General features: G+C 37.3%; 1 protein-coding gene across 11 annotated transcripts in view; it reads right to left on the bottom strand.

Annotated features, from left to right (window-relative positions):
• Positions 1–3755: 3755 nt before the first annotated feature.
• Positions 3756–27296, bottom strand: part of KIDINS220 (kinase D interacting substrate 220) — a 108496-nt gene continuing 84955 nt past the window's right edge. For 4 of the 11 annotated variants that reach the window (XM_059942268.1, XM_059942267.1, XM_059942266.1 and 1 more), the window contains exons 25-31: positions 27038–27151; positions 26230–26286; positions 20446–20478; positions 16126–16254; positions 14080–14178; positions 12294–12524; positions 6770–9818 (exon numbers count right to left, since the gene is read on the bottom strand). In XM_059942268.1, the coding sequence (XP_059798251.1) occupies positions 8556–9818; positions 12294–12524; positions 14080–14178; positions 16126–16254; positions 20446–20478; positions 26230–26286; positions 27038–27151 (1926 nt within the window). In that variant the 3' untranslated portion in view covers positions 6770–8555. Of the gene's footprint in view, positions 4148–5056; positions 5115–6769; positions 9819–12293; positions 12525–14079; positions 14179–16125; positions 16255–20445; positions 20479–26229; positions 26287–27037; positions 27152–27296 lie in introns of those variants that run through there. The other 7 variants (XM_059942270.1, XM_059942271.1, XM_059942274.1 and 4 more) reach the window with 5 other exon arrangements.

Here is a 27296-nt window from a genome sequence, read left to right as displayed (position 1 = left end):
TTCAGTTTTCTCAAAATTAAGATAATGACAATAATGCCAGTAGTTTAGGGAACAGCTATAAAAATCTAACCAATTGTCGTCATGTAAAAGTTAAACGTCTGCGTCTCAGTCTCCTTATCTGTAAACTAGGGACAATGATAGCACTTACTTTATAGGCTTGTTAGGATTTAATGAGTTAATCCACGTGAAGTGCTTGTAACAGTGTCTGGCTCAAGTAAGCACACAAATTATTAGGCAGATGATTATATTAAACGAAACTGTCACCTACCACCATCTCGATCCACTGTCTATCCACTATTCCAGATGTGTCTATTGGTTTCTTGCCGTTAGTGACTAGTTGTCATTATGAAAGACAAAGAGTTCCATTTTGCCTATTTTCTTTTCTTTTCTTCTTAGGAGACAGTGACCAGAATCATTAAAAAAAAAAAAAACAAAAACAAAAAACCCAAAAAACCTCTACTGCAATAATGATTTTTTAAATAGACATATATTACTTATCTATTAACATTATTAAGCATTAATACTATTTAATAATAGAATATAAAGAAAAATACACATAGTGGTATTTAAGATTATAATCTAACACAGAATTACTGACAATAGACATACAGAAGAGCAAGTGTTTGTATACGAAAGCCATATAACAATAAGACTGCAAGTAAAATGAATATATCCAACACTATGTACAAACTTTAATGTAATGGTCTAATTCATGAATAATAATGGGATAAAGGATGTTAAACACAAAAAGTAGATTTTTAACCAAAAATTGAACATCATTCCAAAATAACTAGTAGGAACAAAGATGTTTGATGTTTAAAAAAATGATTTTTCCCTATAAATACAGTTTACATGGATATAGATTTTTTTAAAAGACTTTTATCTTTCTTAAACCCCAAACCCTGGTTTAAAACAAGTAAGACAATGGTGATGGTACAGCAAATAAAGCTATAATTAAAGTGCATCTTGGAAAAAAATGTAAGAATTGACGTTAGCTAAAGTCCCCAATTAGCTAAAGAACAATGAAGATAAATGTAATATAAAGAGTGGGCATTCTGGACCCCCACTGCCTGGGCTTGAATCCTGGCTCTGCCACTTCGTAGCTGTGTGACCATGGGAAATTACTTAATCTCTCTGTCTCTCAGTTTCTCATTCGTAAATTGAGGATAGTAGTAATTAAGTCATGACGTTGTTGTGAAGATTAGTTAATACATGTAGAGATCTTGGGAAAATGTCAGGCACATTGTGTTCAATAAATGTAAACTTTTAAATTATAACAAATGCATAACGATACTTTAAATATCCAAAATGAATATTGAATAATAACTGATAAAATAGTCAACACAAAATGTTGAATTTGGGGGGTCAGTTGAACATAAATCATCACTAGTCCATTACTATTGCTAAAGATCACAACTCAACGTGACCATGGTATATATAATATTAAAGTAGTATCACGTTTCATCAATCCAAGCAAGACTCCATCAACTGCAGGATCTGTCGTTACTTTAGGAAACATTGAGGGGAAAATGCTGCCATTGATGCTGTGGCTTATATTTCAGAAAAATCAAAGTGTGAAAAAATGTGCACCTTGGAATTGATGAAATACCAGTTGGAAAAAAACTGGAAAGTGGTCAACAGCGTTAGATGGCAGACGGTTTTGTTTAAAAACAAAATGGTAGACATACAGTCTAGTTTTCCCGTTGCCTTCTAAGGGAGGGAGCTGTATTTCCTGGATGGGAGTGGCCACTAACATAAGCTTAGCTTCTCTTCAACTACCAATCCCTGCAGTGGGGGCAGGAGCCTCCCAGGGACCGCGTCCTGCCCCGCCTGCCAGGTACGAGGAGGAGGAACCAGGAGCCCCTGCGTCGCTCTAGGAGGAAGAAAGCTGAAAGGGTTGGTGGTGACGGCAGGTCTGTACTTACCATCAGATCCCAAGAGTCAGGGAGTCTGGGTGGCCTGAGTCTTTGGATTACAAAAAGGGTTCTAGAGAAGTTGTGAAACTTTATTCTTTTCCCCATTCCCAACCTTGCTTCATTCTTCCTGCAACCTGCTCCATATTAGAAATTTGTGAAGTTTCTGGAGATGTAAGGAAAGAACTGGCTAATTGAAAACTACCTTACTCTAAAACCCTGAAATCCTAAAAATCTTCCAGGTTAGGTGTTATGATTTTAACAGACTTCCCTACCAGAATGAAAAGCAAAATGTTAAAGAGATGTCTTCAAAAAACACTGCTACTAAAGTTGAAAACAAGATGAGTCGCAGTGTCGAGTCTGCCATGGATCATCCACGTCAAGCACCTAAGTGGCCAGATGCCCACGAACTACAAAAATGTTTGCTCCTCCTCCGGGGCACGCAGTTCACCGAATTCCCCAGCCTCCCCTGCCCCTCAGCACGACCAGGGGACTTAGGAAAGCCGATGGAATGGGCAGACACCACTTCCGTGCCGGGACGATACAAACTTCCCACGCATGGTCCTCCACCCTCTCTCCTCCCCTGCGTATCAACAGAACACAGAAGATGGGGCAGAGGACTCTGAAGCCTTGGAGGCTGGTGGAGCCACAGAATGAAGGAATCACCTGGGTCCCTGAATCTTTGTCAACTTAGGTAACACTGAACTGTTACGGGAACAAGAAATAAACTTCAAATGTGTTAAGTCGATGAGATTTTGAGGTTGTTGTTACAGTGTTTAGCCTACCTTAATAAAGAAATTTTCAATGAACCCACAATGGCCCACTCATGTATAAAGGTCAGTATAGAATCCCAGTATAACACATGAATTCTAGTTCAAATTTATCAGAGTGGTCAACCTGAGATAAGGAATGAGAGACAGCAATGAGAGCTGGTCAATGAAAATAATAACTAACTAAAAAAAAAAAAGGTTGAAAAGCTGAGCCAGAGAAAGGGTAAACCTACCTACCAGATTCGGGGCCGGCCCTGACGCTACGTGCGCTCACTATAACGGTTTACCCCGATTCGGGCTCAGAGAAAACAGGCTCACCATAGCCGAGTCATACCTAAAAACATTCTCAGTGTTCTGAAGTTAAATGCAGGACCGAACCTTTAATTTGATTCTATAACCGTATTAATTTATAAGATGGGCATCTCCACAAAGGACTAAACAAAGGGCTTAAGGCACACAGCGGGTTTTAAAATACATCCATGTAGAACAGAGAGCCTAGCACTTTAAAATGACAGCACTTAGCAAGATGGGCTGTGGATATTCTTCCCTGAGAGCTTTTAACAAAGCATGGTATTATGTCCTGAAAGATTCCCAGAGTCATAAGCTGAGAAGCTTATAGGGCCAGACAGGTAGCAGGTGGGTATAAAGTGATAGGGAAGGGCGGGGCCTGTAAGGAACTACAGCACACACACACACAGTATGACTGCATTCAAATTCAGCATTTTTACAATGTGTGGGCAGACTCTCCTAGTTTAGGTATACCTTATTCACTCATCAAGTACTGACTGAATGTCCACTGGCTATCTGAAATCCAGGATTTGGCCTTTCTTGAGGTTTCTTTCCCATTCTAATGCTCTGAAGAATGTTTTATGGTAAAACGGATGAATACATGACAACCAATACCAAACTTAAGACACAAAAAGAGAGAAAAGAACCCAGGTAAAAGATAGAGGGAAAAACACACAAAGAACTCAAAAAGCAAATAAATTCTTTAAAAATAAAAAGAGTTAAATTCACATTAAGTATAACAACATACAGTCTACAAATTCTCAGAAACACAGCTAAAAAGTGCAAGTGTCAGGAACTATGGTAATTTGAAAATAACAATCTAAATACTTATTAGACATTTGACCAAGAAGATGCTATAAGATATGAAATGTCAGGTTATGTAGAATTTGTTTACATGCATTTTGCTATACATTTGGGCTTCTATCTAAAATTTTATAAAAGGAACACTTCATTAAAACGAATTCAAATTTTACAACTACTTGGAACAAAGAAAACTGGCCGAGGTGCACAAGTCTCTCTTCTTCAATCGACTGGATAGCAGGATTACTGAGTGGCAGATAGAATCTTCATTGCCCCCTTGTGTCTGGTGAGGAAGCCAGCAACTGGGAGAAGGTAACCGAACTGTCAGGAGGAATGGTCTATGGGCGGGGAACTAAGATCTAGAGCCCTTCTTGCCTTGAAAGAAAATGAGGTAAATAAGTATAAAATGTATGTTACAACTAGAAAGTGATAGCGGGTAATCAAGACAATCTTAACTATTTCAAACAACTCCTTAATTTGAATAATATGGAGCATGTAGTTCTATACTCTTTTTTAAAGTAAAATTTTATTTATTCAAGTTCTAATAATTGTTTGATAGATTGTTTTGTGTTTTGTTAAATCCCGGCAAAACTAAGGGCTCGTAATATATATCACTGGTGTAAGTAACCCTACACCAAGCACATTAACCTCAGGAGATTAAGGACCTAAGCATACTCTTTGTAAACAGATGACTGCGGATCATCCTGTATAGACACTGTCAGAATATTCTGTGAACTTTAAAACAGTCTCACTGCCTTTCTTGTACAGTATTATTGTAATTCACATTTTTGGCCAATTTTGGTTGGTCCTCACTCCAGTTAGGTCAAATCACTGGCATTTTTATTGACTTTTAAGGAATCATCCTACTAATAGTCTGGAAAGAATTGCTCTTCCTTCTTGACTGATCCTTTTATTCTTACAAATTCTTTGTTTTCTTAATGCCTCACTGTAACTGGAAACTCAGGATAGAGCTCACCACATAGCCAGCCAGGCCTATTCAAAGAGTTTTCTGCTCCAAGTGCTGGGAAGCCCCTTTAGGAAACCTCTCACCCACAGACCTGGGCACAGCAGACTTGGTGTTAACCAAGGTGGTGCTTTACCAGTAATTTTACTTAAAAAGCTTTGACCATGTAGGTGACCGTGGCTGATTTCTAGCAATTGTTTTAGATATTTCTTACTTAACTCTACTTCTTAAAGTGGTGAGAATGTAAATTCTCTAATTGGTGAGAACTGTTTCAACGGCGGCTTAAAACTAATTACTTGGAAAACTAATTTTTTACATACCTTAGCTTAAACTGGATCCCTCTGAAGATCTATCTATCTCAAGGGCAGCATTTTCTTCCTAGGCATGAAAGGGTTTAAAATACGTAAGGTTTTAAATTCTCTTTCTAGTTAATCAGTCTCAACCAAGGATTCTCAACCTTTCTCAAGTGATGAGCCATTAAAAGACCATCCAAGTGCAGGCTCTCTGTTATAGATCAATTTCTTTCTATTTTTCAATTCATTTGCATAATTATAGTCTATGCTCAGAATTCTGAGGTAGGGAGGGGTAAGGGGCACCACAACCTGGAAATTAAAAATGCAGTCATTTCAGACAGCCCACCCAGGCTGGTCCAGCCCCACCCCTACCCCAAGCAAAAAAGGCTCCCTGGCTGTTCGGCTGTTTCTTCCCTTCTGCCAAGTGTCAGCACGGTTCTAGAAGGGCAGGCGGCGAAGGAGCCTAGATGTTCAGTGTCAAGTGTTTGTTAAAGAAGTTAATTTCATTGCTCCTTCCCTTTTACCTGCTTCTTCCCTCAATATCACTCATTCATAGAGGGCACAGTGCCCTCTGGTTCTCTTTTCCTGGTAGTTACGTTGATTTACTCAAGGGTTAACCAGGAATTCAGGGATTTTTAAGCTCTAGGATACCTCTAAACAGGCTGAGAATTCCTGGTACAGCCAAAATCTATGTAGTTTTAAAACCTTTTAAATTTAGTATTTTAGCCAGAAAGATAAAGGATGTAATTTCATTTGAAAATATTTTCTAATGGTTAGTATTTGTAAGAAAAAAAATCATGATTACAAGTATATTTCACTCAGAACTATAACATGCAAGTGATCCAAAGAGTCCTCAATTTAAGAATTTTAGCAAATAAGTTCCTAAAATTATTTGGCTAGGCAATTAAAATTATTCTGACTGCTACAGAAAACTCACATAAATCAAATATAAGACAAAAACAAGTTTTCCTGTTAATACTGAAAACGTGGGTTATTATGAATTTCACATTTCTCCAGATGGGAGAGCTGGTCCTTCAAGGCTCAGCATCCTGAAAGCTGGATCAGCTGAGAGAGAGCAACAGCTTCCACGGTGAATGGACCTGGCTTAACGTTATGGCACAGGAACAGAACTATCGGTGGCTTAAAGTAAAGGCAAAACGGTTTATAAAACATGGCAAGACTCTGAGGCAGAATCTAAGGGACTAGCAAATTTAGAGCACCAATTCTCTTTTCTATCACTTTTCACCCAGCTTAAAGCAGAGTTTTGCATATGTGAGAGTCAGGCTGAGCTATGGATTATAAATAGATACAGATACACATACACATAGACACACAGATTCAAAGGGATGATGGTGTGACTCAATAACCCATCTGGTTTGTCAATTTCTAACACACTATGAAAAAGCAAACTTTTCCAGAATGTTCATACAACAATTAAATTGATACCCTCCCAGGATCTGGAAAACCTACTGCTCACAGTTACAGAAATGCACGCTACAGAGCTGTGCCGTGGGCACTAATGCTTCACAAAGGCACCATTCAGGCACTGAGCCACGCTCTCTCGGAAAGACCAGAGAGGGCAGCTCAGAACACTCCTGCCAGCTGCACGACTGCTACCTGCACCTGAACATCCTTAATGAACTTTAGACCTCTGACAAAACAAACACACAAATTATTTTTTATTTTTAATTGCATTGTGAATCATCGTCACTATAGTGAATAAAAATTCATGACTCAGAATAGCATGCAACTTTTTTTTATTGTTTTCTAAATCTATCTGTACACTTAATACTCTGGTATTAACTTTACAAACAGAATAAAGAATACACTACAGTGATATTAAGCTGCATCTACTCACCTGAAAAGGAACAAAGTATCACCCCTGAAATAATTACTAATTACACAATACTGCAGGCTAATAAACACTGTAAGTACTAAAATGTTAACATTTCAACATACAATGTCAACAACATCCTGCCTTCTTTTTTAATTGGTCAAAACATTTGTTAAGGTCATGCAAAATAAACACTTTATGAAAATGTTAGATTACACTCAAACATCAAGGCAATGAAACCCAAAAGAGCAACTTTTTAATGCAACGACTAGTCAAGTAGGTAAACTGCTCAGCATATTAATAAAAATCCAGTAAGTGAAAAACATCAAAAATATAAACACTAAATTTAGGTAACTGCTCGTCTACGATCTCACGACCTACAATCTTATCTGTGACTTAAGGTATACTGCCAAAATTGTTCTACATAAGAAAGCTATGTTAAAATGACCAAAAAAATGTCAGTGCATGATGCCAGGGTAAATGTCTAGTCCACACGATACTTAAATGTGATCATTCTCTTAACTCTGCCAACAGTAAATGAAAAGTCACACCCAGATTTATCTTCTTTTTACTCTTGCTTTGTTACATGTTTTTAAACTTCTGTCTACAAGTATTTCTTATGATCCTCCCCAAGAATTAACATGCTGATTTAGGAATAGGTGAAGCAGATAAACCCTGCCCTGGTATAGAAGGCAGTGATTTTGTTTTCCCTAACTAAATATTTCCTTGTCACTTGTCAACTGTCACTGACCTTTCTGCTATAGTTATGTCCTCAGTCTCCCATTCCAAAAAGATTTTTAGCGCCTATTATTATCCACATCTCCCTGATTCTCCCAGAGAAAGAATTCATGTTTTTCCTCTCATCGCTCGGCTCACTAAGGAAAGCTGAGCACACAATTTAAAGGAGTTACAGAGTAGACCAGGGCGGGTTCTCGGGCAGGTGGATGGTGCTTGAAGCCAGGTCTGGGATCTGGAGAGAAGAGCATCCAGGTCATAGGAAGGTGATCAGCCCCTCTCCACAGGCCACTCCCCTAGCAGCTCACAATGACCCAGTTACTGGGGCTCTACTTTGGGCACTGTTGACTCACTTTCTTACCAATTTTTAAAGCCCTCTTTATATTTTCTACTTAAAATTTAAAAACTCTTTGATAAGCAAATTTGTCTATTATAAAGAACACCGGTTCGCAACTTACAGAGCATTAACCTTTAGTCTCTAGGTTATTCCATAAGCTGTAAGTTCTTATCTTTCACCCCTTAAGAGCAGAACGTGCTTCTGGTTCATTTAACATCATGTCTTCCCTCAAATATTTAATGAATGAATGTTCTACGAAAGGGGTCTCTAGCTTTTAATTTTTGTTGGCGAATTAAGCCCTTTATATTTAATAAACTATTTCTGACCTATCTTTATACTCAGATCTTGTCTTGCAGTTATATGCCAATGAAAGGTGCAATAACAATATTGGGTTTTTAAGCTTCTACGTACAAAGACAACGGGGGCTGACAGATGAACCAGGCTATCTTATACTTCCCTCTGTTGTATAGTGTATGTCTCTTTTACTAAAGACCTTCTCATCCGTTAATTATTTGTGAGTGAATTGTACAGGTGATGTGCGTGGATGGATTCACGATAAAACTCAGGTCAGTCCTGTCACAGGGATTATAGTAACACTATTCTACTTTTGCTTGTTTTTCTTAAAGAATGCTTTCTCTTTCTTCTCCAAAGCCTGTACTATCAGAAGAGGCTACTGCGTGCAGCTCTGAAGAATCTTTTGAGAGCCTCGTATAACTTGAACGCTGGCTTCTCTTATGCGTCATGCTTTTTAGATTTTCGTTCTGAATGGCAGTTGAGTGGGAACTGGAACCGGACCTCAGAATGACTTGGGGCGTCTCCCGAATCCCCTCCACTTCATCAGAATTCTGGTTGGCTCTGTTCGCCGGAGCACTGTTGTTGTTCAGAGTCACCGTGCTGGGTGTGCGATTCAGGTTGTAGGCTTTGTGGCACGCTGGCCAGTTTTCTTCAGGGCTGCTGGCTATCAAGCTGCATTCGGAAGGGCTTTTCTTGTCTTCTGAACAAATGGACATCCGAGCTACAAGTGGGTCTTGCAGGCCACTCAAGCTATGTGGTATTCCCCGTTTTCCACTGTGGCTGTCATCTTCGAGCTCTATGAGATTTGCCTTTTCAAGCTGGGAGTCATCAGCCGCTTCATTGTGAAGGGAGTGATTGGGAGAGCTCTCATTGGATCTCACTCCCGAATCAGATGAGTCCTTTTTGTCAAGGAGGGCGTCTGATAAATACTCTTTTGCCTTAATGAAGGTTCTAATAGGCTCTGCGCTGTGTTCTGGAGACTTCAACACTCTCTCTACTTTCCCTTCAGCTTTTTTGTCTCTGTCATCTTTGAGCAGCGGAGTATTGTCTGATTCTTCTGTCCCAGACTCATCTTCATCACTTGGAAGTTTCTGATAGCGCAGCCCACCTCCCTTCAGCTTCAAATCTGTCTGGAAGAGACTTGACCTTTCTGAGGACTTCTTGCTTGGGAGAAGCTTGCTGCCTGACTGATCAGATTTTTCATCTTCTTCAGTGATAGGATCCAGGGGTGAGGCATCGTTAGTGGAAACTCCTGATGAGGAATAATCTATAACATCTCCCCTCTTCATTAAAAATGACTTCCTTCCATCATCTGGCTTTGGTTCACTATCCCTCCCTTTCTCTGGTTCTAGAGTAGAGTGAATGGAGCCCCCGGATGAACTCTGACCCATATAATACGTGCTGTGTGGAGAAGACCTGCCACTCATTGTTGTGGAACCCGTGCCCCCTTCTAACTGAGACATCTGGGCAATATATTCTCTATAGGCATCTCTATACTCAGCCTGCACCTTATCAGTAAGCTTTGAAATTTCAATACTGGAATCCTGGGAAGTGAGACTCGATAGACTTGGGGTTCTGCGAGTTTGTGACTGTGAAGACAAAAAAATAATAATAATTTAAGAATTCAAATAAACCCAAAAAAAGGCACAATAAACATCAGCTTAGGAAATTTTATATATATATATATATATATATATATATATATATATATATATATATAAATAAAAATATATAAATATATATATATGGACAATAAGAATTTTTAAAGTCCTTAAAATACCAAATTCTTTTAGAAGAATTCTGCATAACACAGCTTAACAAAAGCTGTGAACTTATGAATAATTTTACTGTTATTAGAAAGCTTTACACAAATTTTAATAAAATTAGTTTATTGTTAATATTTAAAAGTATAATTTAAGGTTACAGTAACAAATAACCTTAGAACTTGTTTTTATCATTTCAAACTTTTAAACTTATTTACGGAAAAAGTCACCTTCATTGATAAAATATAAAAGTTCCCCTTAGAAAAGAGAAAGAAGATGAGAGTTAAAGTATATCTCAAAAACAAAATACTCAAGTCTTTAAATGTATGTTAAATAGAAACTTTCTCAACTTGCACGACATGAAGTTTCTGTCAAATTCCAATTCAGAGAAAAAAAATGTACTCAAAATGCAAAAAGAAAAAAAGAAAAAAACAGATTTTAAAAGGAAAAGTATAAAGTGCAATGGAAAAGATAAAAAGATAAATACAGGATCCAAATGAACAAAAATGGAAGCCTTGAGGTCAACAGTCAGGTCCAAGTAAACAGAAATAAAATATTTTTAAAAGTTTGATTTCCAATGTGAAGTTTTAGGACGAGAATTGCTATAGACCCAGAAAAGGTTAATAACATGAGGAATAAAAAGTAAAGATTAGGAAAAACAGGAAGGAAATGGAAGAAAAAGAATCAAGGAAGTTTAAGAAAGGGCAAAAGCAAAGGTTGAAACGAAGCAGAAATAAAGCAGAGTCTTCCTTCCACCGGGAGAAAATGACCCAGGCTCCCTGAGAAGGTTCCCTGAGATCCAGTTCAGGACAGTGCTGCCCTCACTCTCAAATGCAGTATGTGGACCCCTTCTCAGGGGATCCACGAGGTCTAAACTATTTTCCTAAGAATATGAAGATGACCTTTGCCTTTCCACTCTCATTCTCACAATAGTGTACAGTGGAGTCTCCAGAGGTTGCATCATGTGTGATCTCCCAGGAGATTCAATGCAGAAGCAGATATGGGAATCTAGCTGTCTTCTACAAAGCCAGGCATTAAAGAGATTTGTAACACAATATCATTTTCAGTAAATATGTTTTGTTTTGGAAAATAGTCATTTTTCATAAAAATGTTATTTATGTTAACATATAATTGGTTTAAGTTTCTCAGTTTTTATTTCTAATATAGTAAATACTGACAGATAAAACTTACATAAACGAAGGCTCTTTGGGGGTCTTCGATAATTTTTAAGAGTGTAAAAGGATTCTGAGATTTAAAACAAGTTTGAGAACTGCTGCATTGATAGGAAGGCTGTGAGAGTTTCCAGGTCACGGTGGTAAATACCAAGTATGGAAAAGCAGAGGATGAGGATTTCTTAAGAAATGTTAAAAGGAATTCCAGGGAAAAGAAAGGAATTACTGTTGTTGAAACAGGGAGATAAAAGGGTCAAGGGCGGACTTATCGTAAAATAAGGAAATTTTTATCTTAGTTAACACACAATAAAATGGCTTCTCAACTTAAAGAAATAAGATTGATAGTACGTAGAAAAAGATAGTAACAACCAAAAAATATTTTTACTACCAAATCAAACACAACATCCTTAAAAATGGTAGACCTAACAGGTACTCCTTTCTCTAAATACAGCTCCGTTTCAGTAGAGTTCTTGGCAGCTACTTACTATGCTTCCTCCCTTGCTTGTCTTCTCTCTGTTCTGTACCCTGCTCTAGGTTTTTTCCTAGTTTATTTTTCTTCTTGTCCAGCCCTTACTCCTCACGTTCTCTCACTTTTGTTTTTATTCCTGAGCCTCGCCTCTCCTCCCTCTTCTAAGAACATCCAAAGAAAGAACTCACCCGTATCTAACATCAGATAATAAAAAGAAAACGAATATCCATGAACAGTGTGCAACATACGAACTGAAAAACCAGGTTATGGTGCTCAAAGGGATAACACGGCAGGTTATCCAATAAAGATGTGTTTTAGCCGATGATTACTGAATTTAACAAGGAAACAGCAAGTGAAAGATGAACTCAGCTAACCACCTAAGTAGGCCAGTTCCTGTTCACCCTCGATGCCATGACTCTATTTCATTATTTTCTCAATTCTTATCAATTTCTGAAATCACATTATTTTCTTTGTGTTTTACTGACTGTCCTCTCCAGAAGAACACAGCTCCTGGAGAACAGGGACTCCTCCCTCCATCCTCTTCACTCAGGGACTCACTAAAGATTTTCTGAACGACTACACAAACGCACCGACATAATCTCGGGGAATTAAATACCACCCTCTTCTTCAGTCACATGAAGAATGGCGTTTAATAAATACCTGCCAGCTTAGGTTACTGTGGCGTGGAGCCCCTTCATCCAGGCCGAGTGTGTTGAGCTCCTCAAAGCTGAAGTTCAGGGTGTAGGGAGCCTGATTGGAGAGCTCGGTGTGAGGCAGCTCGTGGGCCGAGCGGAGCGCAGATTCACCGTGAGCAACTGCGCTGCTGTTTTCACTCAGCAAACGTGGGTCCTCAGGGACCACCTGGTTTTCGGCATTTCTCATTTCTAGTACCTTAAGAGATAGAAGAAAAAAAGTCATCAGTATCCGCACTGACAAATCACATTTTAGAAGCTTTAGAAATTATCTTAAAAATTAACCATAAAGTTACTCTAATGGAAATGAGAAAGCATACTTCCTGTAAGTGAATTTCAAATACATTTGTCCTTATCTGCTTATCTTTCTATATTAATAATACAACTGACCCTTGAACAACACAGGTTTGAACTGCACAGGTCTGCTTACACGCAGATATTTTTCACTAGTGAAGACGGCAGTATTTTCTACATGGTCCAGGGTAGGTTAAATCCGCAGATGCGGAGGAACCTTGGATACGGAGGGCTGACTCTCTTATCAGTGGATTAATCTCTGAGTTGTTCAAGGATCATCTGTACTAAAAGAAGTACAGTCGGCCCTCAGAATCTAGTGGTTTTGCACCTGCAGATTCAACCAATCACAGATTGAAAATATTCAGAAAAAAAAAAAATTCCAGAAAGTTCCAAAACTCAACACTTGAATTTGCCACACACTGGCAACTATTTACACAACATTTACATTGTATGAGGCATCTTAAGTAATCTAGAGGTGATTTAAAGTATACAGGAGGATGTGTGTAGCTATGCAAATATTACTATGCCATTTTATATACGGGACTTAAGCATCTGAAGATTTTGGTATCCACGGGAGTCCTGGAACCACCCACCCACAGATACTGACAGATAACTGTAATGACCACAACCAGCACACATATACTATACTCTAATCTGACCACTGTGTTACTACTTTAATTTAAAATTTAACTTAAGAACAAAACAAAATGCAACTGGAGCGTGTCAAAGAGAACCAGAGCTGGACAGTAGCTAAAGCAGTAAAAACAGATTTTAACCAGGAACTATCGCAATGGGGAAAAACGGACCTCAGGATAGAACTGGGCTCAACTCCAAAAGCAGCGTGGACACGTGGGCATTTACAGCCCAGGAACGAGGCGGGGATGAGTGGATGGAAAGTTGCTAAGAGGAAGCATCATGGGTAATGGGTGGGAGGGGGATTCTGGTTGAATTGACCTGACAGGATTCCTTCTGGAGGCAGGCCTGGGGTCTAGGACCTCACGGGGAGCGGAGGAGGGGTGGGGGATGAGGAATGTAATGGGATAGCGAGGGTGATCAGACACTGAGGGTGAGGTTCTTTCTCAACTGACTTAGCAGGATTCTTCCTACAACTGGGCGATGCAGGCCCAATGAGGACAGACACCAAGGTCGAGGCCTAGAGGCTTCGGGAAGCCTGACTGAGTGAGGTCAAGGAGAGTGTCCTGGTCAATGAAAGCAGGGAGAATTGGCAGGTGGCCTCTCTCCCAGATTTCCAAGTGAAATGCCCAAAAGGCAAATGTTGCTAAGTGCTGCTGTGTATATTCTACATAACAGGATATACAAGAGTTGTACACATAAGTGTAAAATGTAATTTTTACATATATTTTTTAAAATATAGGAAAATATCAGTTTAGACCAGTACTTACTGGCACTTGTTTTATACAATGTTGTAAATAATTCTACAAATATTAAAAATATCTTACTGTGCTCCTAAAAAGATGCCAGTCTCCAAAATTCATATTCATTTCCTTCTTCAGTTCATCAATGTTACACTGAGCTAACACACGGCCATTTATGTTTGCCTGAATAAAAAAAACACAAACACAAAGATAAACAAAATGTGAGAGATTCTGAACTTCTAGTGATCAAAAAGTACATTTATATTAGAGACTAGAAAATATTGACCTAAAGAAGGTTATCACCCCATGTAATAATAAACAAGTAGACTCTGAATAACATAAGCCACTCCATACTCTTGCAAGTGTCCTAGGCGCTCAAGTAAAATAAATCATTCTTCAGGGACCAACCCAAGAGCTAACCCTCCAACTATTTCCAAAACTACCTATTCTGCCATGAGCAATAACAAAACTGTTAGCTTTTTCCCTCTAATCATAAAACATGAACACGACGGCAAACTGCTGGGAGGGGACAAAGACATCTGTCAGCATGTTGGTCACTGATGAACTTCTAAATGAAGTGAAGCGCGGACAAACTTGTTTATCAACTATACGAGATAACTTCAGCCACCAAGAATGTCCACCCACAAATTTCCCAGTCTATTAAATTCACAGAATATGATCTTGTCACTATTGGGTCTCTGTACTTCTAGTCCCTTCCAAGTAAGAAATGATAGAATTTTCTTTATTAATAACAGGTAACTTACTTATTTTACAAAATACAAAACCTGACTTTATTAACTGTGGTAAAATTATGGAATACCTGGGTTTAAAACCGGCAGATTGCTCAGTTTCCAAGTTAATTCTGAAGAAAAGAATGTCCAGAGCAAGCCTACGGCAGAGGTCCTGCTGTAGAAATGCAAGGAGCTTAGCAGCACTTAAGAGACCATTTGCTACAATTGGCTTCAAACAGCCAAGGCCTGAGAGTAAAGAGCTGAGTGGGGAGAGAACCACTGTCCTGAGGGAAACAAAATCGCCACAAAGGATCCATGTGGAGACCTCCCTCTTTCCTGACGCTCACCAAGCTGCCTCGAGGAGAGTCAGGTTTGTACCTTGGAAAGGCAGTGCTTGACACTTTCGCAAATGGGGATTAACACTAACTAGATCTGTGAGAAAACTAACATTATCCGAACCTTTCTGACCAAACATAGTTTAAGATTAGTGAAATGGTATATGTGCTCATAATTCTTTTAAAAACTTTTTAGATGCCAATCTTTAAAGTATGTAAATATTACACGCTTGTGGTTAATGTTCTCCTTCACTGTATCTCTGATAGAAAAAGTGTAACTTAGTGGAAGTATCTATTAAAACTGGGACTGGGTTAGCCTTGTATATGGGAAGCCTCCTCAAAATCCCAGGTTCGTGGTAGTTACTGGAATTGCAAGAAAAGATCTAGGAAGAAATAAACTTCCTCAAATGCATTAGCCTTGCAAACCCAAACCTCTGAGGTATTATCAAACGGGACATGATCAGAAATCCTCTAAGACATGAAAGTGAGAATTTGAGGAAAATGAAGCAAGTATGGTTTACTTGGATAATTATTAAGTCACAAATAAATACTATAATTAAAGAAAATGTAACATAAAAGAAAAGGCCTTCAAATGTTCTATGTTGCATATTGGAAATATAAGTTATTTTTAATCTTAATGTGAAACCCTTTAGAGCTTTGTACTTCTCATCAAAGCATTTTTGACTTACATTAGATATTTTTTTTTTTTTTTGGCCATGCCACGTGGCTTGTGGGATATTAGTTTCCTGACCAGGGATGGAACCCAGGCAGTGAAAGCACCATGGCCTAACCACTGGACCGCCAGGGAACTCCCCCTTATATTAGATCATTTTACAGGAACGTTGTAATACAACACTTTATTTTCTTTTATCCATTTCTAAACTAAGGGATAAAGGGGCAATTTTAGGATACAAATAGTAGGAAACCTGTTTCCACCTAGAGCTTTCCCATTTCAACAGAGAACTCGTCTTTGAGAAGCTAAATACAAAGTGCTCGCCATGCACTGAGCCCGCCACTGGTGCCCTCAGCCCTGTCTCGAGTCAGCGGGGAAACATGCTGGTCACCTTCTTGATGGTCGCACAATACTGAGGCAGCATGCTCTGGTCCAGCCCTTCTATTTGTTTCAGCTTCTCACAAACCGCATCCACATTCATTGAATTCAGTGATATTGTTCCTGAGGCTGGGCCTGATCCCTAGATAAGTCGTGGAAAAATACACGTATGAATAGCATTTAATGTCAGATATACGCAGTCACGTGACAGAGAAACTTGTGACGTTACACTATAAGTACTTTGATTAACAATACATTTTCAAACTAAAGTAAAGACAGTGAATGTGTGCAGTATGGGGAAATGCCATTAGGGAACAGATTTAGCTACTGTTATACCTTAAGAAGTATCTTTTATTATAGCAGATACAGCCTGATCAAAACCACTTTTCTAAGAAGACAGAACATTCCACGAGCCAAGCCGAGGCCAACTGCAAGAGAGCCTAACTTCAAACCGCAAGAGAGAAGGGTGTAGCCCTTAATAACAGAAGGACAGGGGGTTAAAAAAAGAAAAGGAATGGGGGGAATTACTGATGCCTACACTACAAAAATACAAAAAGTAAATGTATGAAATAATTTTAAAAGTGCCTATACCAAACAGCTTTAAATGTCTTTACAGACTACCTTAACAGTCTACGGCTCTTAACTATCTGAAGTTTTCAGATCGTGACCACATTTTATACCCAAGGGATCTAAAACTTCCCCTTAAGAATCTATACAATAATCATGTCAATATGAAACAATAGTACTACTTCTTAACACATGTGGAAGTAAATATGATCCATTAAAATTTGTTCTCATTTAAAAGAAAAAAGTCAAAATAATAAATCTAGTATTTACTTAGAAGAAAAACATTTTCTGAATATGGTGACATACTAAAGAAGTATTTGCCTGTGGCCAACTGTATATGAAGCTCCTCAATTACAGATGTGGACACTGGCTTACAGAGAGGTAAGTTCTGGCTTCAAAGTCAAAGAATAAATAGCTAGTTAGTGGTAGATTTGGATGGGAACCCTAACTTATCAGGTCTTATAACTTCCTGTTTTCTTTGTTGCAACTGTCTATTTTTAAAGAGTTTATAGAAACTATAACCAAAATAAAGAGAAGACAAACCAACTAGTATAGAGGAAAACGCTCCAAATGACCTGTCTTGTTTACCAGTCAATCTAGTCTTAAAATAAATACAATTTATCCTATCCTCAAGTACGTGTAAACTTATATTTTCTACTGCCTCTTTTATCATTACCAAGGTAGACTATGAACAGCCAAAACTGCCTGTTAGCTACCTGTTAAACATGATTTGTAACATGAAAGCATAACATAATACTCTATTATGAACTGATAAATATACACACATAGTATATAAACAAAATATACCTATATTACATATAAATGTAAATACAGCTAGCAGATGAGACCATATTGAACAGACAGTGAGGCAGTAATTTTATGAGAGGGAGTCTTAGCAAGTTTACAAGTGTGAGACAGTCCCATAAAAATTTGTAAATTAATGCCTTGGAATATACTGCACAAAACACATTTATTTATAGTTTGTTTTCAATTAAATATAAATGTAAAATATGCCATATATTATACGGTCTGAGGTTCAATTACTTCAAAAATACTAAGAGCAAAACACTAGTTATTTCCAGAATTTAGTTTTCATATTTTTATACATAGTTCTGTTTTCTGCCTGGATGAGTATAGCCAATATTCAAAGTGTTAATTATCCAGTATCTACTATGGAAACTTAAACTGCTTTCTATGAATTTTTAATAACCATATTTGTTTTGTTTTTCTTTCTTTCTTTTAAACAGGTTTATTTGAGATATAATTCACATACAATTCTCCCATTAAAAGTGTACAATTCAATGGTTTTTAGTATATTCACATAGTTGTGAAACCATCACCACAATCAACTTTAGGACATTTTCGTATCCCTAAAAAGAAATCCTGTACCATGAGCAGTCATTCTTTATCCCTTCCAACACCTAGTCCCAATTCCCTAGCAACCACTAATCTACTGTCTCTGTGGATTTGCCTATTTTGGACATTTCATATAAATGGAACCACACAATATGTGACCTTTTGTAACTAGCTTCTTTCACTTAGTATGTTTTCAAGGTTCATCCCTGTTATAGCATGGATCAGTACTTCATTCTTTTTTATTGCTGAACAATACTTATCTTTTAAATGATCTTTAATACTGTCTTTCGTATGTTTTTATTCCTCAACCTAGCTCTTCTTTCTGGGTACATTTACACTTGTTTCCATTTTCTTGATTAGAAAAATCACAAACAAACAGTTTGATCACCAAAATAAATAATGATCATACTGGATTATAATTCATAGAAAAAAATATCCATGAATCCATACTGATATAAATAAAAAGTTGAATAAGTAAATAAATGAGGAAGAAGAGACAGCTTTTACTTATAGGATTCCAATTAATAAATGCAGAAGAAGGGAGCAGAAAATCCCCATCAGGAAACACACCACAAGTGGCTGTTCACAAGATGCGCCGGTGGACATGAAAGTTAATGGGCAAAAGTATGAGGAGAAACAGGATATTTGCAGAGTTTTAGAGTATCTCCCCCTAAATATTTACTCCCTACAAAGGGAAAAATAAAACTTCACAGTGTTGAAATCTGGCAGATGCCACCTTAACCACATGACTGAGGTTAGCATGACCAGTGGGAAGATTCAGGCCCTCACAGATGCTCAACTATGATGCACTGAGAAGGACACGGCATCACTTCTGTGGGTCTCTTGCCAAAGATGTACAATCTTCTAATCATTAGGAAACAGCAAACAAACCCAAATAGAAGGACAGTCTACAAAATATCTGATCAGTTCTCTGCAAAAGTTTTAAGGTCATAAGAGACAAGGAAAGACTGAGGAATTGTCACAGATTAGGGAACTCTAAGGAGAAATAACAAAATACAACCGGATTGGATCCTGGACCAGAAAAATGACATTAGTGGAAAAACTGGTAAGATTCAAATAAAGTCTGTATTAAGAGTATTGTACAAATTTTCACTTCTGCTCTTGAGAAATACACTACAGTTAGGAAAGATGTTAACATTAAGGGAATGTTATTTTTGTACCTTTGAAGTCGAAAATTATTTTAAAGTAAAAAAAATTTTTTTAATCACAAAAAAACTCTATTTCTGATTGTGCTAAAAAAAAGCAAGTATAACAGACATGGAACAGATTAACTCTGTCTGCATGGGGTTGAGGGGGGGAATGTAAAATGTTAAAGAGTACCTTAAAGGAATCTGAGAATTCAGCAATGGAGACACATTAATAAAGATACTACCCTTTTCCTTTAAAACAAAAAACTCCACATTATTTTACTTTCATGATCCTTCAAAACTTTTACATTTTATCACTTGAAAACATATTTTGTCCCTCATTGGGGATTATGTAGAAAATATATATTATCTCTGAATGGCTTTGAGAAGCTGTAAGAAAAGACACAATGGATATCCCTGTAATTCCATCAAAGCTATAGTCTGACTATTAATTATTTGTGAGTTGGGTTTTATCAAGAAAAGGGGTAAATTATCAATAAATTAAAATACATTACAGTATGCTTCTTTGAATAAAAGAGAAATAGTGATTACGTGCCAGGTCTTTTCTAAAATAATCATATATAATAAAATTATTTTGAAACCAAATGAATCTTAGTAGCCAAAATAATGATCTTTAGATAGAACTCTCATAAAAAGAAGGAGAAAGAGTATAAAAGTGATAAGGAAAAAGCATATTCAATAACTCAATATGTAAATTCTTAATAGGAAACTAATTACATTACTTTGGCAATACAAAGAATGGTAACACTTTAAAGTTTATCATGCATTCTTACTTGAAATTTACTTGTTACAAGTCAAGAAAAGATCACTTCAGTATACATCACAATTCATTAAAACAATTTTTTTTCTAATACAGAAAACTGAATGCAGAAGATGTTAGTCTGTTTAAACTGTTAAATATAAACTTCAAAATACATACAAATCAGAATTCCTCCGGGTCAAAGTAAAGCTAGTAACTAGACAGATTTAAATTACTTTGATATAACTATATGATTTTATATTATAAGTAGATTAAAGCTACACTCTGAAACATTATCATCTTTGGTAAATTTATTAAACAAGCACAGAATTGATTAGCCAGAAATGAGAGCCATGCAAAGGCTGAAAGCAGCTATTAAAATAAACCCAAGGCACCGAAATGAGCACAGATTTATAAACAGCCCAGCATGAAGCTGCCAATGATTGCTTCTAATAGTCTAAAACAAGAAAAGTGAGTAAGATTTCACTGAAAGTTTCTGTACCTGTCTCTGTTTGTTAAACCCAGAGTCACACGGCTTTAAGGAAGGAATAAAACAGAATGAAGGACACGAGCTTAAAGTAAAACATCAAATACACATATGTAATAAAAACAGGCAGCACTTTTGTCACCCCTCTTACTTTCCCATGACTTCGAACACACCACCTCTACAGCAACACAAAGCAAGGAACACTCGCATACACACACACACAGTAGTTTCATTTCATTAACGTGTGCTTGGTAATTTTAAAATTGTACTCTCAAATTTTATATTCTTTCTCTTAAAAGAATAAATCATGGGCCATACATTCAACAAGAAAACCAGGTAAATAAAATTTGCTACAAAAAGTCAATATTCCTACTATGCACAAGTTTAAAATTAATTTTTAAATATTCTGATAAAAAAACTGCCACTATTAATTGCAGGCCAATTTAATAAGGTTTAAATACTTGGAATTCACATGCTCACTTCATAAAATAAAATATTATCTAGCCACACTATAGTTAACATTCAGAGATATACTTTTCAAATTTGGGTTTTGTTTCACTGGGCATGTGGCACGTAATAGATGCACTAAAATACCATTTGAAAAGAAAGGCCCTAAGAGCCTTTCAGCTCAAGAAATCGTAAATGTAACAGTGAAAAATATCTGCATACTGTGAGTAATGTAACTATTTTACTGATGTAGTTCTTTAAAACTCTAATTCAAAGCAGACACACTGCTACTAATTATTCTTCTGTACAAATTAGGTTGGTCATAAACATTCTTAAAATAGTTAAAATAATCTATAGATAACTGACAATATTGAGTCAAAGTTAATTTACAATGTTTTTCTTTTACTATGTCATTTTCTGGAGTACCTTATGGGAACCCTGTTTTCTAGTTTACATATCAACCTTATTATAAGTAGGTTTTTTAGAAAGTTACTATGTGTATCTGTGGAGACTTGAACTACATGAGAAGTTTTGGGTTGGCCAAAAAGTTCGTAACATCTTATGGAAAAACCCAAACGAACATTTTGGCCAATCCAGTAATAATTAGGTCAAAGTTGACAGACGAGGTTTAACACCACATGTAAGGGGGCAATCTTTAAAAAAACACAAGTTCAGGACACAATTTTGTTATTTTTTAACTTTTAACTGTACTCTAGGATTTCAATGATATCATTACTGCAGTATCCTACTTCTTCGATAATATCTCAATCAATTTAGTTGCAGTTTATTGTTTAGGAAAAAAGCTTTCTTGAGCTGAAGTCTGCCACAAAGACTTTGAAGCTGGAAGTGAATATAATTTTTCACTACATTACTAGAGAAAAAATATGTTAAAACTTTTCCAAATTGAAACAGATCAATAAAAAAGTGCACTCCTAAAATGCTTTAGAAAGTGTGACTGAACCTCCTGAGAAAAGGTGCTGACTGCTGGCAGAGAGCACCCGCCCTAAGCCTGCATCTAAATGAAACCTGAAACGCGCCCTGCCTTACCCACGGCATCTTTAGCTTTCTCATCCAAGTCTGCTCCTGAGCGATGAGAGACAGCTTGATTTGGACATATATTTGCTTAATAGGTTATGAGTTCTAAACCAGTGGTGGAAATAAAAATGATCTACAGTTGAGTCCCATCTTTTTTTCCCTTTTAACTTGGTCACTCCACCAACTGGGTCCGGTTTAATGAAAACCAAGACCTTCGTTTTTAAGACTTTTATTAATTCAGTAAATTTCATCAATCTCTAAAAGTAAAAGTAACAGCACACTGGAAGGCAGGATACTGTTATTAACACTGCCTCTGCAACTCTGAAGTTCTCTGCAATTAAACATTGTGCTAATTATTTTCATGGCTTTTCAGTGAGGTAGCTGACCTAAATGAAGCTATCTAAAGGTTTCTAGTAAACCCTGTGGCACAGAAGGTCGAGGAAGAATGACTTGGTAGCAACACTGATCGTTCCCGCTTGGCGGTCTCAAACCCATCACCTCCATGAAGGCAGGATTTCCATCAGTTTTGTTCACTGCCACATCCCACTGTAACAGTGAACCAGTGGATGATCACACAGGCATCTGAAGGACTCAGTGCTAAATAATTCAAGGAAGGATAAACGGGTAAAGAAATGCTCTATCACTCCTTCCTTCGAAAAAATGCTTTTCAAGGAAACACAGTTACCACCATGAGCAGCATACCCTAAATAAAAACACACTGAATACAACACTCATAAGAACAACTCTTTGAAAGACCACAACAAAATGCCACTGAGGAGACCTGGCTCAAGACAGGTCCTCCTTGGTGGGTCCTTCCCTTCATGGTCACAGAATGGTCTGAATGCCACTACTTCCTAGGGGGACCTGGACTGAAAGAAGGTAAAGGCACCAAGTAAACTTCTCCTGGGAAGCTTTCAAAACTGTAAAATATTTGGAGCATTCAGATAAGCTGGAAATCCTTCTAAATTCTAGGAAGACAAACCGACTCTAGGAAATCAAACCACCTTGTGGGCCAGAGAAGCATCAACAGATAAAAGGCGGAGTTAATCTAAACTGACTGGAGTGTTTATACGCTACTCCCACCACTGAGAAGAGGTTATTTAACACAAAACAGTTTTAGTTTCTGAGTCTTTTTAAAGCTCCATGGAATTTGGTCTTTGGGACAGTAGTAATAATAACGATGATTAAGTACTTAAAGCATGCAAAGGCTGAGTAATCCTTAAATCAGACCTAGGAGGTAGGTCTGCTTTCTCCAGATGAGGAAGTTGAGTATCAGAGAGGTTAAGTAATTTCTCCAAGGCAAAGAGCTAATCACCAGGGCCTATTTAACTTGAATGACCAAGTACCTGACCAAGTCATGCTTAGCATTAACAGGGGCAAAGAGGGCAGCACGGTGGTGACAAACGGTCCACGGTAACAGCCACATGGATTCCAGGTCGGCACCTGGTGCTCCCCTCCTGGGAGCCTCAGGTAAGTCTGCACCGTGGCACTGGACTAGACCACGGGTACTAGCGTTCTCTGAGGATCCCCCAGAGGGAAGGCAAGTCCAAGGTGGGGGGCCAGAGTTCTTCTTTCACTGGTTTTGTAAACTAGAATTCTCATTAAGATTTCATTTCTAAAAAAGGCTTCTCTGCTTTGAAAGTTTGAAAAACACTAGTCCTTTCTTGCTCTAATATCCTGGGGATCATATCTTGGGCCCAATGTTAATATTATTTTTTTCAGTTTTATAAGATTTGGCATATATTTTCTCTATTGTAAAATCACAGTGGAAAAAAGCCAGCACAGAGGCTTGTATTTTACGTCTTCGCCTTAGTGAGACACTCGGACATCTCTATAATTTATCTGATAAGTCCCTGGCTGGTCTTCACAAGTCACAATCATTACAACGTTCCTTAATGTGAGAAAACTCAACTATTTTCATAAGGCTCTGCTTTATGAAGGTTTATGAGAAATTCCTTGAGGTAAAAAAAGATGGGACCACCTATATTGAAAAGACCACAGAGAGCTGGTTAACTCTCTATGATCTGGTTTTTTGGTGTTTTTTTTTTTAACGCATTATTGTGTGTCCATAATGACAAGACAATTTGTCCAAAAATGTTTGCGTAGCTCCTGACTTATCTATAAGCAGCTCTTGTCATCAAGTGTTGCATACAGGAGACAGATGAATGAGCGGAGATGAACTCACCTGCAGTCTTCTTATCTCAGAAATTACATCGTTTTCTACTACAGGACTGGAAAACTACAGGAGCCATGAAAGGCTAAAAAAATTTTTGTATTATATTAACTACTTCTTTGTTGGTTCAGCTATAAAAATCCCATTCAAAGTTCTCATGTATAGATACTTCCCCACATTTCCACCACTGTTTTTAACACGGCTTTGAACTGTCTACTTGAACTAGTCTACTTCTAAATAAATTTTACATGCTATTGTCATTGTTAATTTCTTAAAAGCAAAGAAGGCTTGGGAAGCAACTATTATTCACTAAGCAGATTACAAAACTACCTTTTAATAGTAAAAGAACAGCAAATAGTATGGTTATTTTACTAAACAAAGGCACTAATATATTCAGAGCATTTTTACTCTTTGTTATTGCGCTTGTAAACACTTCTTAAGAATTGCATTATTTCCCCTTCCCCAAAAACTCATTTTAAAATTTGCCCAATGCTCCTTCACTGGTCCCTGAAATTACAGACACCTTTTACTCACAAGTGTTTGTCCTTAAGCATGGGAATAGCTACTACTTCAGCATGTCTCTGTCATTAAGACCATCAAATTCTTCACAGGATCTAACTTTCATCAAAAGTTTGCGGAGGAATTTTAGCTCAGAGAATTGCATTGCATGCACGAAACTATGTATTAAAGGCTCTCTGACTAAACTAAAGGTCATTCGTGCATACAGTGGCAATGATCCATGGATTAAATATTCCCTCAACACCCAAATAGAATTACTATGGTTTATTGTGTCTATCATTCGTGGATAATTGAAGTCTCTCAAACACTTCAGCTAAAATGTTAATGACTTAAAAAGAATCATCAGCTCCTCAATGAAAACACCAAAATGGCTCTCTTCCTATTTCACTAATATTACCTCAAAGAAAATTAAAGTTAAAAAAAACTGTTGCCTATTCAAATGTATGTTTTAAGTTAAAAATTATGCATAAATTCAGGATGCAATATTTCACCAAAGTCATTCTAACTGCTATGCTACATTTCTTTAGATTAAATTGATCATGTTTACATGGGCATAACATTCTGCAAATAAATCAATATAACTTAAGATACAAACTGGGTTCTTAAATTCCACATTGATAGAATGAATGAAGATTTTATGGCTCATCACATTAAATGTATTTCTTATTAAGTACAAAGCCTTGAATAAAAAATATACAAAGAGACTTCCTACAAAAGTTGGTTTTTTTAAAGACACCCATCCTAAAGTGTTGGGGGAAAAAAGTTTTAAATAATTCCCTTTACATGCTGTACTAGCTCTGTTTATCTGGAAATTTTATCTTAATAAATACTGTTGACCCTTGAACAACACAGGTTTGAACTGTGCGGGTCCACTTATACGCAGATTTTTTTCAATGGTAAATACAACAAGTACTACACGACCTGCGGTTGGTTGAATCCGGAGATGCAGAACCACGGATAAGGAGGAATACTTCCGCAAGAGGGCTGACTATAAGTGACAGTCTCTGTTTTAGACTGCTAGGATTTTAGGCTGGTAGGAGGCTTGGTGCTCCTAACCCCTGCATTGTTTAAGGATCAACTGTATACAGATAAAGAAAAGTAGCGCTGTAGTAGTACTGAATTTACACTAAGCATGGGCACCTAGATTAAGCATGAGCCACTAAGGATCCATTCCTGGTCTATACCATCTAGCTCATAATGCCTTTTTGCAGCCTCAAGGTTGATCGGAGATATTTTCAAACCTATTCTACATGTGTGGTACCAACGGCAGGCTTCAGAAAAACAGGCAAATGTGAAAATAAAGCCCAACATTAAGGAACTAATACCACCAACTGAATGCTCCTGACGACTGCTGGAAAAACCCCTTCCTTATTGGACGACAAAAAAAACCCCATCCCATGTCATTGAAAAAGGGGAAAAGCAGGAGGAAATGAAGGGTAAAGTTAAACATTAGCTTTTTAATTAATCCGTGAACTACAATTATTAGTATTCAGCTACTCTACAGCAGCTGCCCATCACACTGCAGATGCACAGTTAGTGAACTGCTGTCATCGTGATTAAGACAGTCGTTACTGCTGCAGAAGCGGGAGAAGCTCGCGTTCCACACCACAAGACTGCTCCGTTACCCGCGAGGAGTCTGTGGGTGAAGAAGGCCCCTCGGCAGCGTCCTCCTTGATAACCTCCTAACAACACAGAACGAGAGTGTGGGTAAAAGGTGAAGGGTGAGCCAGACAAGGACGATGAATGAACATAATGCTAAAATAATACATAACACTGAAACCTGGCCGTGATTAGATGTTTTTCCTTCAATGATAATATTTTAAAATTTAAATAACAGTTTAATTTCTATAGCTTTTGCCTCCTAATTTAAAAAATATATTAACAGGGAATTTCTTTTTCTTTTTAATTGTTAACCTACGTTTATCATCAGGAACACCTAAAATTTTAGGCACAAATGTATTTTGTTTTGGATTAGAGTTAATAGTGCATTTGAATACTTCCCTGATTCTACTTAATTTCTGCTATTCAATCAAAATGTTCTTTCAATACGTCCTCTAATTTTTATACCATAAGGCTAGCATATATATAGATAGATAGATACAGATACCATATATGTATGTCCTTTAAAAAGAAATCAGAAATTAGCAGATGTAAAGGTTTAGTTTTAAAAGTTTGATAACAAACATTATTGGCCAGAAACTCTGGTTGTAAAAAACTCATCATTTACTTCCTGACGCTGCAAGTCATTTTCCTTTCATAGATATTTACCAGAAATGAAAACAAAATACATTTTGTGTTAGTAACAGCTTATGTTTCTTAAAACTACTTATAAAATAAGTTGCGCTTTTACTACAGAAAGGACATAAGCAAACTTCTAATGCTGACTATGTTTCATATTAGAGTAATACTTTAGTTACGCTTTTTTATACTTACTAGGCCATTGCTCTGATCTCTGGGCAAATTCGTTTTTACTGATGGACGTGAGATGAGATGTTGGGAGCCGCCAGGGTAGTACCTTGGCGTGTAAAGGTAAGGGGCAAAGAATGGCTATGGAGAAAACACGTAACAAAACCATTACCGAAATCAAAGCGAAATGAGATGTAGCAAACGAAACTAACCAATAAAATACAACTCCACGTTTTTAATGTAAGTGACAAAACAAAAGAAAAAATGCCTCACTAATATTCTGTAA

Source organism: Balaenoptera ricei, chromosome 13 (genome assembly GCF_028023285.1).
Source record: "Balaenoptera ricei isolate mBalRic1 chromosome 13, mBalRic1.hap2, whole genome shotgun sequence".
NCBI lineage: Eukaryota > Metazoa > Chordata > Mammalia > Artiodactyla > Balaenopteridae > Balaenoptera > Balaenoptera ricei.
This window is presented reverse-complemented; position numbering and strand designations above follow the sequence as displayed.